The sequence below is a fragment of the Corvus brachyrhynchos genome, unplaced genomic scaffold (genome assembly GCF_000691975.1).
Source record: "Corvus brachyrhynchos isolate BGI_N302 unplaced genomic scaffold, ASM69197v1 scaffold239, whole genome shotgun sequence".
In the NCBI taxonomy this organism is placed as follows: domain Eukaryota; kingdom Metazoa; phylum Chordata; class Aves; order Passeriformes; family Corvidae; genus Corvus; species Corvus brachyrhynchos.
The window spans coordinates 4127197-4147363 of NW_008246057.1; the positions used below are offsets into that span (position 1 = coordinate 4127197).

Here is a 20167-nt window from a genome sequence, read left to right on the forward strand (position 1 = left end):
GTGACACCAGGTAAGTATTCCTTCCTTTCTGGAGGATTTGTTTGAAGAGCTGAATGCAGCATGCAGAGCTGCCAACTGTCCCGATGTCCTGCCATGGGTTTGCAATGTCCTCTGTGCAAACAGACCCGTTTCCTTACAGCAATTTACACCATCAGACTTGATTATGGACTGGGAAAAGAGCAGGAGGTGCTGTTTTCTAATGGGGAAATGTCCTAACTCTGTGTGTTTTATTAAGAAAATTGCTGGAATCAGTTTGATGGCTAACAAAGAGCAGCATGACTGTGACTGTGCTGTGCTGGGGCTGCCCTGGCTGCGCTCCCCAGGGCGACAGAGGGATCACACGCACGAGAACAAGTGGAAAATGGTTCTGTTACCTCCACCTACCACAGGTACTTTAATCGAATCCTGGCAAGATCCAGAGTTGGCTCTGGCAGAGCTGTAGCCTTTTGGTCCAGGATGCAGAGAGATTACAGCCAGTGGGGAGATGCTGGCAGTGGGAGACTGCTCGGCAATCCTGTATCTGTGACAGTGCTTATCTCCAGGAGGGGAGCGAGGCAGCTTATTGTTGTGCACTGACAGCTTCTGTTTCTGGGTTTCTGGCTGATAGTGCTTATAAAGGTGATGAGTGGCTGCACTTCATATTACTTGTCACCAAAACTACATGGCATCTTTGTGGGATAATGAAAATCTGGGGGCTCTGCTGTTAAACACTCTTATTTTTTTGCCTTCTGCCATTTCTCTCTGCTCCATCTACTATCACAAAGCAACTACTGATGGATTGATTTTTGCCAAATGCATCCTCACTTCTGTAGAACTGAACCGCAGGCAGTAAGAGCAGTTGCTCCAAATCTTTGTGAACATTTTCAGGATCAGACCCTCCTGGTATGAGGGCTGGGTGATGCTCCATCCAAACTAAAGTCACCCATACAGTGCTGTGTGGCCTTTGCTTTGTGCAAGGCATAAGGTGCTTCTTTCAAGGCTCCTACAGTTTGTGGGAAGTAAGTGGGGAACTTAAAGACAAGCCTAAAAAAAAAGGTTCTTTTTCTCTAATCTCAGCAGTCACCTGCTGAGTTGCTCCGGGCTGGTTGAAGAGCCCTGCTGCTGATCGTCCCCTGAGCTGGTTTCCTTCCAGTCACCTCTCAGCCATGCAGAGCTCTCTGCACAAACATGCTCGGGTGCCTCAGCTGCTGCAGTTTCACTTCCACTTGACCCAAAATAAATGGCATCTCAACTCTGCTCCTGATGGACAGACTAACACATTCAGCCCATCAAGCAAACAGCTGAACGCTGTGGGAACCAGTCACACGCTATAAGCAGTTCTACAGCCTCATCCTGGGGCTGTTTGTTAGCTGGTCTCCAGGGCAGGTTTTCACCCGCTTGTTGAACATGTGTGACCTACCCAGTACCTGCATGTGTGTGTGTTTGAGAAGCTCTGTATAGACCTGAAGTTTGGAAAGCTTTTGCCTTTTAAGAGTTAACCAGAGAACTACCAGGAATATTTTCTGCATCTTGATTTTGACAGAAAAATCTGGAGGGCTGTGTGAGGTTAATTTGTTTGGATACTTTTATAGGAGATTTTGGGGTCTGGGTTTCAGGATACAAGGATCCATCTGTTTTTCTGATGTGTGAAACCTTTGCCTTCGCTAGCACAGTCTGATTTTGGGTGCTGTGATATCCCATGAAAGCTCAGATAGAATCCTTAATGCCAAACAGAAAAGCAGGGGGTCATACATGGAGCAGTAAGATATATATTGTATGAAGGAAGAAAGAGGAGCACACATCCAAAATGACCTACCTACTGTCTTGTAACACATTAACACCAGCACCACATGTGGGGGGCTTAGGTGCCTTTTATTGCAGGTAGAAAAGGGGGCAGGGAAATGAAAGGCTTCCGAATGAGCCCTGTTGTGTGGATCATTCTTCAGAAGATCAGAATAAGCAGATCCTTACAAAGATGCAGGAGTTATGCACAGTGTAAGGAGTGCAGAAGCTGCAGCGCACTGGTGCCAAGGGAGCACATCCCTTGAGGGGACTCAGGTATGAGAAGGGAAACCAAAGGCCCCCCACTTTCACAAAAGCAGTGAATCACATGTCCATTCCCCTTGGAAAGAGCGTTACTTAAATATCATTAAAGGTGGAGAAAGGGGGCTGAAGAGGTGGGGAAGGCCCATGCCTGAAGGAACAGTGAGAGCTTGGGGGCCCATCAGGGAGGTGAGGTGGTTTGCAATACATGAGCAATTTGAGGGCAGAGGGGGCTGGATTAGCTAAATTTCATAGTCAAGGTGCTATGTGGAACTGAGACTGGATCAGGTTGCCAAGGCAACATGAGCAGAAAGAACACAAAGCAAATCCTGAGCAGAGGCTGGAGGAAGGAAGTAGGGCATAAGGTATGGAGGTTGGTTAGTGAAGTGTGAGTGTGGGGATGTGGTGTCTTGGCCACACCAATGCGTGATGACAGGGGACAGTGTCAAGCTCTCCTGGGTAGAGGGAGGCAAAGTCAGAAGATGGCACTGGGTTGAGGCTGCAGCGACTGAAGGTCTAAATCTCTCTCTAAAAAATAGGGGTTTTTTTCCAGGACTCAGATTCATTGTCTTAGTCTTCAATTTTTAATTTTTTTAAAATTTTGCACATCTGTAAAAAAAGAACAGGGTGAGCCAAGCCCTGCTCTGTTGGCACTTCCTGCCCTTCTCCTTAACGTGGCATTTTCAGCCTTCCCAGCCCCGCAGCTTTTCCTTCTTCTCAAAACCATTTCCACAGCTGAGGCTGCTGAGACCCCACGTCCCCATCCAGCTGTCACAAAATCCCATGTACAGATCTTCCGCCTGAAGCCTTCGCTCAGGGTCACTCAGCATAGCTGTAGTTTCAAAGGGGAGGCTGTTGGCAGTCACGTAAGGAGCTGTCCTGCAAGTGCCAGATGACTTCTCCATCCCTAAAGTGGCAGTTGTGGCCTGCAGCAGGTGGCCAGGTCCCCACTGAGAAGTGGTGCCTTGGAATAAGCATTGCCATGAAATTGGTAGTTGTTTTAATATATTCATGGTGAGATGGCATCAAAACTGTCTGACTGCTCCCAATGAGCTCCTTCATTGTCCAGGATGTCTGACAGTGTGCCCTGTTACTGGATTGTCACAAGATGTGACTGCAGCCAGGATCAGATTGATGTGGCTTCTCCCATGCTCTCCCTGGTGTTTGAGGTACCCATAACCTGCAGGTTGGCTGAGGGGGCTCAGTGAGAGGCAGCTGCCCCATGCAGCTTTGGAACTAAGCTGGGGCTGGTGTGCCCACTGCTCTCCTCTCATGGGCAGCTAAAAATGATGGGAAAAAAGTCAAGAGCAAGGAAAGTTTTTGTAAACTGGGTGAAGGTTGACTGCCACCCCCAGCCTGGTACCAGAGGAGACAGCTTTTGTATTCTCTCCATTTGTCAAGTTTCCTTGTGGTCGGTGGGATTCACAGGGAGATGCTGAGGGCATTGGGACCCCCGCGGTCCCTGGTGGGAGAGTGATGAGTGCCCGTAGTTAGTGCAGCCTGAGGCTGCAGGGCTGCTGGAGGAGGCTCTGTGGCTGTGCACTCAGGGACGAGCTGCTGTTGGGGTGAAACGCTGCTGCTCTTCATTACTGCACAGAAATGTGTGTGAGGAGAGGCAAGAGAGGCAGGGGGTGTGTCCAAAGAGGGGGGGCACCCCCAGCCTCCCTCCGCATACACCTACAGCTCCTCTTCCTCCAGCCCCAGGCTCCTGCCTTGCTCCCAGCACAGGGAGGAAATGGCTCAGGCAGTGGCTGCCTCCATCTGCAGCAGCTGCTGTGAGCAGGCACAGCTTCCCTGGAGTCCCCTACCTGGCAGGGCTTATTCCTCAGCCCCAGTCCGGGTGTCTGGTGATAGCAGCTGGCCATGGCCCAAAGTACCCTGCTCCAGCTGGCCCTGCTATGAGTGGGGCTTGCACTGGGCAAGCTTGGGGATCCCTGCCAGCTTCAGCTGGTCTGGGGTTCTCAAAAAATTAATTTTTCTGCAGGGAGTGCAGCTTCTCTGGAGAGCAAAGCTCCTTACAGACCTCCTGTTTCCCAACAATGACTTCAGCCCAGGAAATGAAATAAATCTTCTGCAATAAGACATATTGGTTTGTCCTATGATCAACCACAGCTCTGGGTCCCTGAGCCAGGCCAGCACCCATGTGCTGAGTGTGACACACTGGCAGTAAATCACAGCCCTCTCTCTGCAAATGTGCACAAATGGTTGATTTGGACATGTTTTCTCTCAGCTCTATTAAATAGTTCAACAGGCCTCTTTCAGCCTCCTGCCTTATCTTGACTCACTCACTCTCCACCCCTCTGTCTTTGGGCCCAAGATTCCCCACACGTCACTCAAGAGCTGGTGTATCAGCACCCTCTGCAGCTGCGTGCTGTGTGAGAGCTCACCGCGAGCTGGTCCCATTGGCTTGCACATCCAGAGGGCCATGGCACCTGGAGTAAGCGCAATCTGGGTGTGGAGTCACTGCAGTGGGGCTGGAGAGGGGGCAAATGTTCAGTGTTCAGCTCAGAGTCAGGAGACCTGGCTGGAGTTCCTCATCACCAGCCCTGGAGAAGCAAGCTCTGATTTGGGTGACTGGGATTGTCACCTCTAACCCGACAGAGGCTCTCAGGGAGAAGAGGCTGAAGAAGTATTGCAGAAAGGTCATTGACTTTCATGGGGACAGATTAGGCACTGAATGCAGAGAGTTAAATATTTTTTCCAGGAAAACTCATCCTTCCTCAATCTGCTATGTGCTAAAACCCTTAAAAAGCCAATTCACAGTTTCTAGCAGAGAAATAATTACTTGTATGAAGACTAAAGCCTCTCATTTCCTATAATGATAATCCTTCATGAAAATGAAATAAGAATTTCTACGAAGTTTGTGGAGACTCTTGGCGGAACATCCAGCAACAAACTGTCCATTAATGAACAAATTTCTTTGTGACATTCAGAAAACCTTACCTTGCAGGTTACTCTAATTAGAGCTGATTTTAGAGGGAAAAAAATTTACAAGCTGCATATTAAAACTGATTCTGACTGAAGCTTACAGTAGTATTTTCAGTGAGAGTCTTTCCATCTGTATTTAGAAGCATTTGACTGCCACCAATAAACAAATGCTCCTGTTTTTTGGTACCCTTCTGTCCTTTTCCCTTCTAAAACTCTACTTACAATTGATGCTTTCCAAACCCAGTCAAAAACAAGTATATTTCCATGGCCTCCCTGGAGGCTCAGCATGCTGCCAGGAAGAATGACATGGATGAAAAAGAAGTGCCTCTGCCTAAGCTGTTGCCTCAGAGAAAGCTGGTGGTGCCTGAATGCATATAGTGAGATGACAATCATAGCTGTAGGCTGCAAATATTGATGGATTAATAGCATCAGCTGCTGAATTATCAGCTGAAGAAAGCACAGTTTGAGTCTACTACTTCCTGTTAAATCAAACTCAGCTCTTCCCAGAAGTCACAAAAAAATCAGGGGAAAGAAAGCACCTCAGCAGAGGGGCAGACTGGTGCTGAGCTAAGGAGAAAGCATAAGTCTCTTTTAATGCAATAATAGTAATGTAAATACTTCAAATACTTCTTTAGTGGCTAAAAAGAGCACACTGCCTTATTTGTCATCATTGCCAGCACACAAACCACTACAAAGATAGTTTTCTTTCTTCTGATTGCTTTGCAGTTACAGGTAAAAATGGGAAGGTAATTTGATTTTATATACTCTCATCCAAAGGCTTTGAAACATGATTATCTACGGTGATTGACATATCCCAAGTGGTGAATTATTGCATTAGAGACATGTATGCAGCTCTTACCTACAGCCAGTCAAAGGGTGAGTTTCTGGCACTGAGCAATGGAATTTCAGTCCTTATTGGGAAATGGTGCAATCCAGGTTGGAACCTGGCTGGAACTGGACAGATTGTGAGAGATTCTATATCAGTGGCTGAAGTGAAAATAAGCAATACCCACTGAGAGGCTTTAAATGATGATAAATATGAGTGATAACTTAATAAAGAGTGTTTGAAACGCCACATACATCCATAGGCTGCAACTGTCTCTCTTTTCCCAGTTACAACCTGCATTCTTTGTCCCATAGGTTCATAGGCACAGACTGGGAATGTGTCTGCTCAGGGGCCAGCTCTGCAGATCTGGAGTATCTGCCTGAACTTGGGTAGCTCACTTCAGTGTAAAACTAACCACAGTTTAAAAGTCCCAGCAACAATGCCACCATCAGAGAAATCAGGAGCAGAACTTCCACTGCAAGTTAATGGCAGTTCATCTCTATTTGGGTCATCAGCACCTCTCTAACCCAGACACCGAAGAACTTTCTGGCCACAAGGCAGTTTTACATCTGCTGGGGTAATAAAACCCCTCCAAGTGTAAAGCATACAGTGCTGGAGCTTCTAGCCATGATGTGCCACTCTCTGGCCCCTGGCACAGTGTATTGCAGGAGGCTGGCAGGCCAAGGGCCTTTGAGACACCTCAGCCGTGAGGGAGGCTGGGAAGCTGGACATGCACCACTGGAAGGACTGGCAGGTACGTACCAGGTGTGAGGGACTGTTGGGAAAGCAGAGGTGTCCTCATTGAAGCCAGCATGGGCCGCTGCTGGTGTGGCACAATCTGAACTGACTTCGTCACACTGAGTGAACAGCTGGGCTTTAGAAACCACTGGTAACAGCTGAGCTTTCAGAAAATCATAGCTGTTATTCAAATAAATTATATCTCCTGTGAAGAAGATGAATATTGCACTAAAAAAAATTACTAGGGAGTTTGCTTTGACAATAAATGGAGGCAACCTAAAAAAGAAAATCTGCTTATGTCAAGCCTTAGGAAGTGGGCAGTGAATTGGCTAAGTGATAGTTATACAGTTCAGAAATCTGGCTGTGCAAACCACTTCCCATGTATGCAATTTATACATATAAAAGACAATGCTATTTTCTTCCAAGTACAGAAAAGTCCACTGAAATTTCTGAGGTGCTATTTTTAAAAATAGCACAGCCATAAACCTCCAAACTATTGAGCAATATAGACCTTCTTTTAAAAATGGCTCTTCACTTAAAAAATAAAACCCAGCAGCAAACACAGCCACTAGTTTGATGATGAGAACAGAGACAAAGAATGGTGACAAGTCTCATCCAGGCTGGGTCACCCATACCTTCTACAAAACATAGAAAAACCCCCGACCTGGTGGGAATAAGGCCAGTGAATCTTTTAACATCAGACTCCAAGGGGAAAGTACAACATACTAACCTTATAAAGGCAAATCTCCTGCTCTGTTAAAGGAAGTCTCCAGCAAAGCTTTTGCCCAGGCCGAGTTTGTGAAGAAGAGGAACCCATGCAGCCAGCTGGCTAATGCCAGCACAGACAGACACACAGGCTTTTATATGTATATATATACACACACACATAGTTAAAATAGAGAGATATCTATCTAGAAGTGAAGGTGTACAGATCTATAAGTAGATGTTAGAAACAGTGAATCTCCCTGCCACCTTTACCAGGAGCTTTTTACAAGGCAAGAATATAACCTAGAAACAATATTATCAGAAACTTTTATTTGTTGTGATTTGTAGCTCCATACAAATACTGAAATGAAGAAGAAAGTAATTCAGATTTTCAATTTACAGACAGAATACAGAAACACATGAAAGATTTGTTAGTATTAACAGCCAGAAAATGAATGAATGGATCTGCTGTGGAAGGAAAAGAGAGCATTTAAAAAAATTAATAAATTAGTTCTTTTTAAATTACCTTCCATTCTATGTGTGCAGATGTACATTTCCTGTTGCTTCCTATTTTTGTGTTTAGTATGAACACACGGCAAAGGCAAGTTTGTCTGTTAAAATGGGTAAGAATCAGACAATGGCTCTAAACTCAGAGCTACACTAAATATGTTTTGAAGTAGAACAACATCTTTCCACTATCTTAAAAGAAACATAGTCAATCAATTCCAAACTACAGATATATGGATATATGGATATATGGTGAGGAAGCCAATCTAATTCCTAATGTTTGTATTTACTAGGCTATTGTAAAATCCTTTGTTAACAGTTGGATATCTATGGAAACCCATACTTTGAGACAGCAGTAGGCAGACAGAAATCCATAGTTAAAGCAAACAAACAGGAAAAATATCTTCTGTCTAACCAGGCTAGAAAAGTCAAAATATGCCAACTGAATGGAACACACTGAGAACAGGACAAAACTTTTTTGTTCGTTATATGCCATTATAGTTGATCACGGTTTATCTCTCTCCTTCATTTTATCAATGTAGTTCAGCACCTCTAGAGTCCTCCTGCCAGCCAAACTCAGGTACTCGACCTCAGAAGAGAAGGCGTCTGTCCCAGCCGCGCTGCCGGTGCCCGCGGGCTGCGGCACCTCCTGCACTGGCCGTGCGTGCTCTCCTGCGGTGCCGGCGGTGCTGGGAGGAGGGACCCCGCCTGGGCTGCGGGCAGCGGGGAGGGACCCTCCGCAGGTGCATACCCTCAAGGTGCTGCACTGCGTGGCCACATCCACCTTCTCTACTTCTGTCACAGAGCGCTCGGTCTGCGACCAAACATCGCACCTGGTGCTGCGAGTGACATGCTCCCTCTTAAGGGCGCGGTGTAACGAGCCCTGAGACAGGGCTGTGTCGGTTTTATTTTCCTCCTCTGTGGCACAAAAATTAGAGTCTTTCTCCTGACGATTGTTTGCTTCTTCTCTAGCCAAAGTACTGCTGGGCTGCATAGCCGCAGTTTGGGTGTGAGAGCTCTTGGGGGCCTCTCTGCGTGCTGAGGCTGAGAATAGGTTGGCATCGTGTGTCTTCAAGGACTGCTCATTCAGATATTCCTTCTTTTTGGCTGTGTCTTCTTCTTCAGACTGTTTGAACAGAATTGTGCCATTGTAACTGTTCAAATAGTTCAATAACTAAGGACTAAAGTAATGACTTACTACTAAGTAAGTTAGTGAAATAAACAGAAAGGCCAAAGCTGTCTGCTTTTGGTTGGATGTGGGTTTTTTTTCATTCCTTCTCCAAGGATGTACTTCTGGCTTTTGGTGAAGAGAAGGTGGCTGAGGCAGACTTGCATTCTCACAAGCAATTTATACTCTTCCACCATGGTATTTTTGTGTTCGAGAACGACTGAAAACACAGTGTGTCAAACCATACTGCTCTACAGGCATGTAATGTAAGGCAGCTATACATACAGGAAGAGCACAGAAGTTTGTTTAGCATCTTCCCACAGTCATGCTACTGTAATTCCACAAGGCCAGGATCAAGAGAACATGTCTATCATACTACTTAGGAAAATTCACAGCTAATAATTTCTTGTCCTCATCACACATGAATTTACATCATACAAAACGAAACAAGATTCCAGCTACATCCACCCTTAGGTGCACTCAGGCTTAGAGATATGATTCAAATCGAGCCCTGCCAACCCACGAGGGTTTACTCACTGTGTCAGGACTAGAGCTCAAATAGCTCTCAGTCTGCCTTGGAGAGTGAGATTGGCTGCTGAGTGGTGACTCCACATCTTGAAAAGTTAGATGAAAAAGAAAGAAAGGTTACTCACCAAAAGCTCCCCAGAGATCCAACTCTCAAGTACAGCACGTAGAATTAAACATTACTGTTTCTGATGCAGTTTTAAGATACTGTTTAAAGAACAAAATGTTAGCAAGGTCAATCTAGTTCTTAGCCAGTTCTTCTCTTCTCAGATCAACACATCTTAAAGAGGTTGTGAGATGGGTCCCCAAAGCCTCAGCTGTGCTGTTAATCAGCAGCAGAACTGTGCTACCCAAAAGGAAGAGGGACTCTGCAGAGCGCAGGCTGTGCGAGAACACAGCAGACTCCATGTGCACATTGGCTGCCATACAAGTTACGTGTTTTTCTCTTGGAGGCTCCTGAGAGATCTTCTGCTCTCAAATGCAGCCAGCACAGTTGACTCTACAGCTATTGAGGGAGCAGGAAGGGACTGCCTAGCTTACTGCCCTCCCTCTGCCCACATCTGGAGTGACAACATATAGTCTAGTGGAAGAGAATATCTCTTCAAGGAAAAGCAAACACAGGTAATTCTTAGTTACCTGGTAATACTAGTTGTCTTTTTACAGTGCTGTGTGAATGAGAAATACAAGCCCTCATCAAAGGTAATATCCTAAAAAGATCATTTCCCTGGCTTTAAAAGTAAATGTTTCAGCTTCACATGTAGAGAAAAAAAATTTTAAGTGATAATGTATAAATTGTACTAACCCATCTCCATCTCATGAAGATATGAACTCACTCCAAACTTACACCCTTCCTCTTGTGCTGTTGTGAACTGTTAAAAATAATAAGATATTCATAGTGAGGGTTCAGCTAGATCAGCATCTCAGGTTAAGAGAGGAACACTCAGTTTCTGTGTTACATAAAGGAGTCACTGCACTGTACCACAAATTATTTTAAGAGGTATTTTTACACCTGAGCAGTACCATATGTGGCTTCTACAGGCAAGGCATCTGAAACACTTTTTATATGTATACTGGCTCCCTTTTATATGTATATGAAGCTCCCTTATAATACTGAAGCATCCTGCGTACAATGTCTAGGCATTGCCTGCAGAACCCGATCCTAAGTGTTGATGGGTAACTTACACAATGTCTTTCAGGCATCAGCTAAGGTGAATCAAACCATGTGAACTGTGGACCTAAAAGGGCTGTCTATCTGAACCACGTCACTACAAGCAGTTCTGTCTGAATTCCTTATATAAACCATGATGGGAAAGAATCTTCCGTGGTAGTGGATTCAGTGAAGATATATTCAGTTTCTAACTGTGGACAATCCTTCTCCACCTCAAATGAATTGTGCAGAGAGTGGGTTTGACAAAAAATACATATTTTTAAAAAGTTACCTCTTCAAATACAAAGAGATGGTTCTCACTCCAGGCTGTTTCTTTCACAGACTTGTCATCACTGAGGAATGCAAACACAAAATCCTATGGTAAGTGATTTTCCCCCTGTATTTTTATTTTCTTTCTGAGTTAAAGTCCTTACTGGTGACTTTTCAATTTTTATTTTGTCTTCAGTAACCATTAAATGCTTTCTACTACTGAGATCCTTGGACTTATCTCTGAACCTGAGATTTAACACCAAGAATATGTTTTTCATAAACTTCATTGCAGTTGAAATGCAAAATGGAATTGAAGCAATGACAGAAAATAGTGCTGTTTTGTAAAATGGAAGGTGCTATGTATCAGTCCTTGAAAAACAAGTCTTTAGTAAAACACTGGGCACTCACATAGCCCAGGGAAGACACTTACTTGCTCTGTAGCTAGTGGAATGAGACAAAGTCTTTTAGAGGACAAGCCAGATCAACACCTTAACTTCAGGAACACCAAACTGTCCCATGAAGCAGTATTTCAATATGTACTTATTATGGGCAGACACAGAGGCATAATGGGCTTACATGTGCATAAGGTTATTCACATTACACACTACTGTTTTCACTGAGAAAACTAGAGTCCTCAGTAATACTGTTTAGAATTTTGCCTTCCTGTCTTCTTAGCAGGATTTCTCCAATTCAGCAAGGTCTCTGCAGTTATCACTGGTTAAGAGATTGGTAATTTCCATGACACTCACCTTTTTTTTCTTGAATAATTCTGCACATTCTCCTTTAAGCTATTGTGCTGATCATGGTGATAAGCAAATGTCTCTAAAACAAAAAAAGTAAATGTTGACTTTAAAATGCAATAGAATAAATGCAATTTGAATAGAAAGGTTTCTGTCAAGTTTTTAAAATAATTTAAATAATTGGATTTAAAATTAAGTGACTGCATTTTGAAAAGTCATGATGTTTTCAGTTGGGGCAGATACATCTCTGGTTCTAAGAATGTATGTGTTTAAAAGGAGAATAAAACCCAGAATATATGTCCTTAAAATATTGACACGCACCAATTTTTTCAAGGTTTGCTTTTTTTCCTTTCTTTTCACGGGGTATGAAGTAGCGCTGTCCCTCATGACAGTTCTGCAGGTGGGTTTTAGGAAGTCCACTGGTTTCCTTGTAGCTTGCACTTGAGGCATTGTTGCTTTTAAGGAAAACCTGTTCTGGAGCTGTGAAAATGCCTTCAAGGTGTCTGTCTACAGACTTTTCTTTTGCATTGATTGCAGGATAAACCTTTCTAGTGTCATGAGAATAATTTCTGTTGGTCATTTGATTTCTAACATCAGGAACAGTGAAAAAAATGTCAGTATTGCTTTGGTTAGAAAAAGGATTAAAATGCTTTGCGGACGGATTATTATGGATTGGTTGACTCTCATCTTCAAATAGTGCCAGAAAGGAACAACCACTTCCATCTTGGGGATCTTTCAGTTCTGCAGTTTCTTTCACAACATCAAATACTGGTTCTTTTATTCCTTCACAGTTTTCTGATTCATTACTGGCCATTATCACTGGATTTTTCCTGGCAAAATTCATATGGTCTAGCCTGGGGGTTGGCAGTGAGGTGTAACAGGGGTAGAAAAGAAAAAAGCATTTTGCTTAGTACACAAATAAGTAAAATACTGACTGTTAACACATTTTATGATAACTTGATGATAAAAATCTCAAAAACTTCACTGCTCATTACACTTGATTTTGTCCTAAATGTACAGTATTTCAACTGAAAAAGTGTGTATTTTATTATGTTTTATATCTACTATATAGTAAGATTGATTTAAAAGGAGTTCTGTTTCTTAATGTCTCCAAATATACAAAGCCATGGAGCATATCCTCCTGGATAGGAAACCGTGATTTATAAAATCAGCCACAGTATGTCACTGCTGCTCCACCAACTGACCAAAGGCAGCCACTTCGGGGAGAAAAAGAAAAGGGGGGGAAATAAGTAAAGAGGAAGACAGTTTGTTCCATTCATAAAAGTAGTTTGTTCAAGACTATATTTCTTTCCCATTCTGAAAGCCCATAAAAAGTGACTTTCATTTGTACTCGAAATCAGTAACCCTGATTCAGCACAGAATTTTTCTGTTCCAGTGTCAGGAGGCCAGTCAGATATTTCATTATGCCCCTACTTCCCCACTTCTGAGAGTAGTAGGTTTGAAGATTTTATTGTATGAGCATCATGGGTATGAAAGCTATCATGCTTTCACTTACTTGGCTCCTAATCTAACATTCTCACTGTTTTTTTTCTGGGCTAGATCTGCTGACTGACCTTTCAGAAACTGAGCAAAAAGTTGAGATTCTTCTGAAGAGCAGAGATCGGGCAAAGAAGGCCATTCAAAAAAAGCTCTTTCTTTAAAATGCTCTGAGTAAGGCTATCAATAGAACTTGAAAACTGAAATGTAGTACAGAAAACTCTTACTGGAGAAAACATCTGTGGTGTTGTGATCAGGAAATACTTGGAACTGGATAAAGGTTCTATGGAACTTAAATGAGAAACTTGTTTTCTCTGCTTACAGAAACCTCTCCAGAACAGTTTTAGAAGGCTAAAAACACTAGAGTATGTTCCTAAAGATACTTGGATAGATCTACATGAGGAAGGTAAAACCATTTTGTGAAGCAATTCAGTCTCTCTCTCAACTCCAGCTGAATATTTTGTCATGCAAAGTAAAAGTTAAGAATAGATGAGGGAGAAATGAAAGGAGAGATGTAGGTGAGATAAGATTATGTAGGGCTTCAATGTAAAGGTATTAATTGGGAATTCACACAGATATACAGCAAGGTGAATGCTATGCTTATTTTAGCTTTTGCTGGAGAAAGCCAGGAAAAGCTACAAGAAGAGTGGAAGTTAAGGTGGCTGATGTGTTTCAGTATTTGGTCAGTGAGTTTATCGGTCACTTGACTCCCCAAGTGAACAGGCTGTAGGCACTTCAGAAACAGCTAAATACTATGTGGCCTTTTTATATCTCTATCCAGCCTAAGCTAGAGATGGACAGGAACTTTAAACCAGATGGCAGGCTTATGGAATAGAAGGAGTAAAGTAAGATTAGCTATGAAAGACCTCTAGATTCAAGGGACACCCTTTGGAAAGAAAATGAAAATGTTTAGTACAGATGAGTCTGGCCCTAAACCACCTGTGATTTGAAATATTTTTAATCAGCACATACAAAAAGAAATGTATTCTTGATTTCTATCCATTCTTTTAAAAACGAAGTGTATATTCTCATAGATGTATTACTGAATCATTTATGGGGAATAAAGAAAGCTATAGTAGGATCACATATGAAAGAGAAGGAAAGAAAATGCTTTTTTCATGGAATCCCAAGTATAAATAAGGTAGGTGCAGATTTGCTACTGCATCAAGATCATTAGAAAAGCACTTGCAACAGTGCCCAGAACTAATAACACCTGGGGCAGTTTCCCCTCCTCATAGCCTCTTAGTAAATCTGTGCTATCATTCAAGGTGAATTCAGAAACCCTGTCATGTTTGTGACATTGCAAAAAATAGATCATTTTTCCAAGTGCCTACCCAAAATTCAGATTTTGCTGCCTTTTGGCAAATTTAAATAGCTTTGTATGTTTAGTATTTCCATTTGATTCCAATTTCTATTTGAAAAACACCAAAAGTCAGTGAAAAAAACAGTAGCAATAAGCTTTGGCTTATTTTAGTATTTTTCTTTATTAAACTTGACTGCTATTTCCCTCATTAATGTAAAATCAGTGCCTACCTATGAAATGGCTCAAACAGTTCCTGAGGCACTGTATCAGACTTCCTGTAAATACACTGGCTTGGAGGTTTTGTATTCCAAGGGTCTTGATTAAAGCTGTTTCCTGGCTGAGAAAACAGTAGAAGCTGTCAAACTGTGAATATACATAATTGTTATAGTCTTTAAAACTTTCAAGTTGGGCTTGCAAACAATATACATATTTTCCCACTATTTTTATTTCTCTTTATCTTTACAGTAGAAGACCAAACCTCCTTAAAGCCCAACTGTTGCCAAGTAAACTTTAGCCAACAGACAACTACTCTGAGCATGACAGTAACAGACACTTTTTTCTCATCCTATTGTCCATTCATCTGGATCACAGCTGCCCATTTTGGCTACTAGGATCCCATGGGAAACCTTGTCAAAAGCCTTCCTAAAGTCAGGGTAAATAATGCCTGATCTTCTCTCTAATTCCCAGAGCTACTAATTTCATCACAGAAAGCAATTGGGTCCACCAGGCAGAGTATGACACTGGAAAATCTGATGGCTGTTTGCAGACACCTTCTTATTCCTCCTGTACCTTGGAATTGCCTCTGGGAGCTTAGCTCCTTATTCCTTCCAGGGACAGAGGTAAGATGATGCTTCCCCAGATCATGCTCACATTTTTGCAGATGGACATAACGTTTGCATATTTCTTCTCGCTGGGAAGCTTTTCTGATCACCACAGCCTTACAAAGATGATAAATACCTGCCTTGCAGTGACATCATCCAACAACCTGAATATACCTGGATGGACTCTGTCCAGTCTCATATATTTCTGTATGTCCAGGTTACAGTGGATTTTCTACCTTGTTCCTTCCCTACTGTTTTGTACAACTCTCCCCCAACTCCTGACTGCATTTTAAGATGAGCCAGAGAGCAGATCTTGTCTGAAAAACTTGAAGAAAAGTAGTTTTTGAGTACCTTGGGCTTTTCCACGCCCTTTGTCACTAGGTCTCAACTCTTTTTAGTAGTGGACAGCATTTTCCTTGGTTTCCTTTCCTTGATGACGCAACTTTGATGACAAGAAGTCCTCCTTGCTGTTCTTCTCACCCATTGTGATTTTCAGCTCTGTCCACCCAAATGCCAGCCCTCCAAGCTAGGGGGATGCTCTGATCTTCTTCCTGGTTTGCCCATCCGTCCTTACACACTTCCTCTTTGCATTTGAAGTCAGTCAGGAGTTCCCTGATTCAGCCAAACTGGTCTCCAGAATCTAATAATTCTCTTGCACATAGAGGTGGACTGTCCTTGTGTTTAGAAAACATCATTCTTGGACTTCTTTGTTCTTCAGGTCAGCTTTCTGTGGGGTTCTGGCCTACTCATTCCCTGAACAACCCATCATCTCCCCTTCTGAAACTCCTGGAGCATTTATTGCTCACTTACCTCAAGTGAAACACATAGAATTTGTTTTATTACTTCCAATGAATAATATATTTGCTTAAAATGAAGCATATTATATTTGCTATCACTTTTCTAAGGATGGTTCTTTTAAGAGTCACAAAGTCAACAAAAAGAAAAAATAGTAACATGCATCAGAACAAATCACTTTCAGTTGTTTCTTAAATGTAAAGAGTTAAACAGAAGAGCGCTGAGAACACTGTAAGAACTGTGTTACTCACTGAGACATTAAAAGATAAAAAATTAGGTCATGGAATCACCTGGGATCATATAACACCCAGTTATTCTAACTGTGTGTTTAAGAAAGCTGTATTTATAACTAATATATTTCAGCTTTCTTTAACCAACTTTACAAGCCAGAAACAAAAGAAAGCCAGCAGTGTATGACTAATTCTCTTTCTGCAGATACCAGCAATAATGAGAGCTCAGTGAACAAACACTCAAGCTGAGCTTATTTCAGAACAATAAAAGAATATATTTGTATATACAGAATATTCATTGCCACCAGCCTACAAGAAATGTTGATCATTCATAATTGTCTTCACCATTACACTAATTTTACACACCAAATAAATGCAAGTTAGTTTAAAATAATTCTGTGGAAGTAAAATATTAACCAAACCTGGTTTTGCAGCTTCTTTTCATTGGTCTGTTCCCAAATGTTGCCCATTAGTTTTGTGTTGAAATTTTCTTCTGAAAGCTGTGTATGGTTAGAGAACTGAAAACCAGAGGACAACGGACAAGCACTAAAAACTCTTGCCATGTTGTCTTCATTTCCCATACTAGAATCAACATAGCCTAGTTCTGTTACTTGTGACAGCTAGACAAAACATAACAAAGAGACATTTTATTTATCTAAAACTGTTTTGGTTTAAGCATAAAGTTCAAAGTAATCAAGCCTTTCTATATCTTTTACATCTCTGCACATAAAACACAAAGAAGAGAAAATTTTCATATATTCTGATGTGACTTTTTCATGAAAAACTTAAGGCAATAAGGAAAATAATGTATTGATACAGTCTTAAAGAAGAAGACTTTATGTGTTTCAGTATCCATGAAATTTGGTCACTCTTCGAAAAATCACTTAAAAATACAGTAGTTACTGCACATTTTTAGTCTTATATCGTAAGAACAATAAACTTACATTATGCTGATATTTTACTTTTTCTGAGAGATGCTGTCTTCTGCTGGCCAATACTTGCTTTTGTAACCTTGTAAATGAATAAAATGAATTTTAAAAGCCTATGAAATACAAGATACAAGATCCAAAAGATTAAAGTATTCTGAGTATTAATTTCAAAATAATTTAGGAATATTTTTCCACACATCTTAAAGCAGCCTGATTCTTAAGCAGTTTTGAGCAGCCTGTCTGTGAGCTGGTCACTTTAGGGTGTCTGAAGCTGAATGGAAAAACAGTATAACTGGGTAATGCTGTTTGAATAACTTGCTCCTTGAGATAAACTTAGTGCACGTACCTGACATGAGAACAGACACATTACCTTTAAAAATCTCTCAGCTTCATGTGCAGTTTTGTATTCAGAATTTATTAAGTACTCTCTCACAATAAAAGTATCACTGGAAGGACAGGAGTGGTTGTGAAACTTCCCTGTTTACACAATGTGTTTAAACAATGGTATGTTTAAGTTTTCTTAATACCCCAAACGTTATGACTATCGTGAAATGCCTCTTCCAGAACCTCACCATTGTGTAACTATTGCCTATTTTATACAAGTACCTGCTCTGGAGATCATCTAAGTTTGATTTATGTTGTGTACGTTGGGGTGACATGGGAAGCTCTAAGTTATGTCTCCTAATAGGTTTTTTTTCATCTTCAGTGATATCAATGTGGACTGGCTTCCTCATGTTCTCTGCAAAGAAAGTATTTGGTATGTCAGTGCTGGGCTTAGAGAAAGTTTTGAGGTTCCTGAACTTTCATTAGAGTACAAAAGCTGTTGTTCTAGATTTCTTAATCCATTTAAAGCTGTATTTATTGCTTTCTTTGCTACTAACAATACAAAAACTCTATTCTAAATGGCATGATAGTATAAAATTATTTAGTCAGCCACTGTGTGTGTACAGGCTCTGTTACGTTCCTCAGTCACCTTCTACTCTTCTGAGCATAGGACAAAAAATTTTCCATAATCTGGTTTATTAATATGTCACAGATGATAACAGTCATAGAATCATAGAATCATTTAGGTTGAAGAAGACTGTTTAGATCATTGAATCCAACCATTAACCCAGCATTGCCAAGTCTACCACTAAACCATATCCCTAAGCACCACATCTACATTTAAAGAGCTAGGACTCGAGTTTTAGTGATGTTTCTCAAGAAGTTTAATAATAGATTTTAAGAGAGAAAATGAGTAGAACTGACAAGACTATTCCAAAAACCCCCAAAGTTCTGAAAAAGTTAGTGGATGAGAAATAGACCGACTCTACAGCAAAGAGAAAAAGAAATGGATATAGGGTTAAAATAATGAATAGAATGAGGAAGGTAATAAGTGTGTGTAGTGGTTTAGAAATGGTATTCTCCAGTTTAGTGTTCCCACTGAAACACTCCAAACCATGTGCCACTCACTCCCTCTCCCTCTTTTCCGTCTCCCTCTCCCTCTTTTCCGTCTCCCTCTCCCTTTCCTTCTCTCTCTCCCCCTAACTCTGCAGCAGGATGGAGAGGAGAATTAGAGGCAAAAAAGGTAAAGATCATGGGTCGAGATAAGCACAATTGACTGGAAACAGCAATGAAATAAGAAACGACATTAATAACAGAGTGATGATTCACAGGCAGGTGCTCACCACAGGGAGCACAGCCTTCCCCAGGCACCCTCTTCCCGCTACCCCACCGGATGGGACTCCTGCCCCTGTGCATGATGTGAGGAGGTGCAGAACAACCTCAGGGTCCTGGCCATGCCTCTCCTGGCTACTGCAAACATTAATGTGGCCTGGCACCAGGACACTGCACAAGGCTTTAAAGGTGAAGTAGGCAGGAGCCAAGGTTATTTGATTCCTCTTACACCCTGACTTTTTATTCAGTCATAATTCTTGTATTTATGTACAATTTTTTTTATTTTAAAATAAAACAACACTTACTTGAGGGTTAAATTGTAAATGGAAGAAAAAGAACTAAAATAACAGCAATAATAGTTAAGAATAACTGATTATGAGAAGTCAGAATACCCAAAACTCACCAGTGTTGTCTTTTTTGGTTGATATCTGATTAACCACATAAAGATTAAGAAGATCCAAACTGACTGCTGAACTTTTAGGAGATGATACTTCCAGAAGCTTCATCTTTGACTTAAGTTTCTTTCTTTCAAAGTATTCCTTAATTTTTTTAAAGGAGAGAATAAATTTTTGACAGAAGCTTCAACAACACATTACCAGTATAGCTAATCCTTTTGAAACTAGCAAGCAAGACTTAGTGAACTATTCCTAATAAAAGCACATGGTTAAGCATCTCTGAATTCTCACGCCCTGTTTGCTGTTAATTTATTTTTATTACCTTGAAGAAGAAAGCAAGTATAATTTGGTCGTATTCAAAATAAATCATTGTTATCTTGATGCCAAATATTTAGTCCTTAAATGATAATTTCTCAAATTTTGTTTACAATCACTAAAAATGTTTCTTTAAAATAAAAGATACCAAATGTGGCAAGGATAAAGTCTTAAAAAAATTTAAACTTGGGCTTTTTATGGGGCATATAAAATAAGCAAATAAATCAGCAAGATTACATACACCAGATGTGTCATCTGTAATGACACCAAGGGTTTATTGTTCTCCAAATTTGTCTTTCTGGACAAAGAAAATAGTTTTCTGACCAAAAAAAAAAAAAAAAAAAAAAAAAAGAGAGAAAAAAGTAAAAAAGAAAAGTCTCTAAGATTGGGAATTCAGAAAGTATTTTTGTTACAAGGAATAGGAAGACATATGACTGAAAGTTTGAATATATCAGGACAATAATATAGGAAACAAACTCCTCCATTTTGCAGACTATTAACAACCTAAAATCATCAACATTATCAATCATGAATCAATAAACCCATTAAGATTTATTTTTTTCTAACCAAAAGAAGGATATTGAAAACTAAAGGCTATGCCAAAGCAAAAAATTGCTTTTCTTCTGAAATGTAATTCCTCTCATGATTTC

General features: G+C 41.2%; 1 protein-coding gene across 1 annotated transcript; it reads right to left on the reverse strand.

Annotated features, from left to right (window-relative positions):
• Window positions 1-7541: 7541 nt before the first annotated feature.
• Window positions 7542-19812, reverse strand: CUNH12orf40 (chromosome unknown C12orf40 homolog). Its single transcript, XM_017746041.1, has 11 exons — window positions 19211-19812; window positions 17758-17890; window positions 17167-17233; window positions 16645-16740; window positions 14608-14713; window positions 11898-12455; window positions 11586-11658; window positions 10859-10919; window positions 10222-10288; window positions 9432-9508; window positions 7542-8852 (listed from the first exon to the last, which is right to left on the reverse strand). Exons 1-11 carry the CDS (start codon window positions 19311-19313, stop codon window positions 8232-8234), a joined length of 1962 nt encoding a protein of 653 aa, XP_017601530.1. The 5' UTR covers window positions 19314-19812; the 3' UTR covers window positions 7542-8231.
• Window positions 19813-20167: the final 355 nt, after the last annotated feature.

Excerpts from the sequence above, each read along its gene's own strand:
- CUNH12orf40 (XM_017746041.1), bottom strand. The coding sequence starts at position 19,313 with ATGAAGCTTCTGGAAGTATCATCTCCTAAAAGTTCAGCAGTCAGTTTG. Across the intron at positions 11,659-11,897 it reads AGCAAACCTTGAAAAAATTG|AGACATTTGCTTATCACCAT; the intron begins GTGCGTGTCAAT and ends TTTTTGTTTTAG. Across the intron at positions 10,289-10,858 it reads ATCTCTTTGTATTTGAAGAG|TTCACAACAGCACAAGAGGA; the intron begins GTAACTTTTTAA and ends TATTTTTAACAG.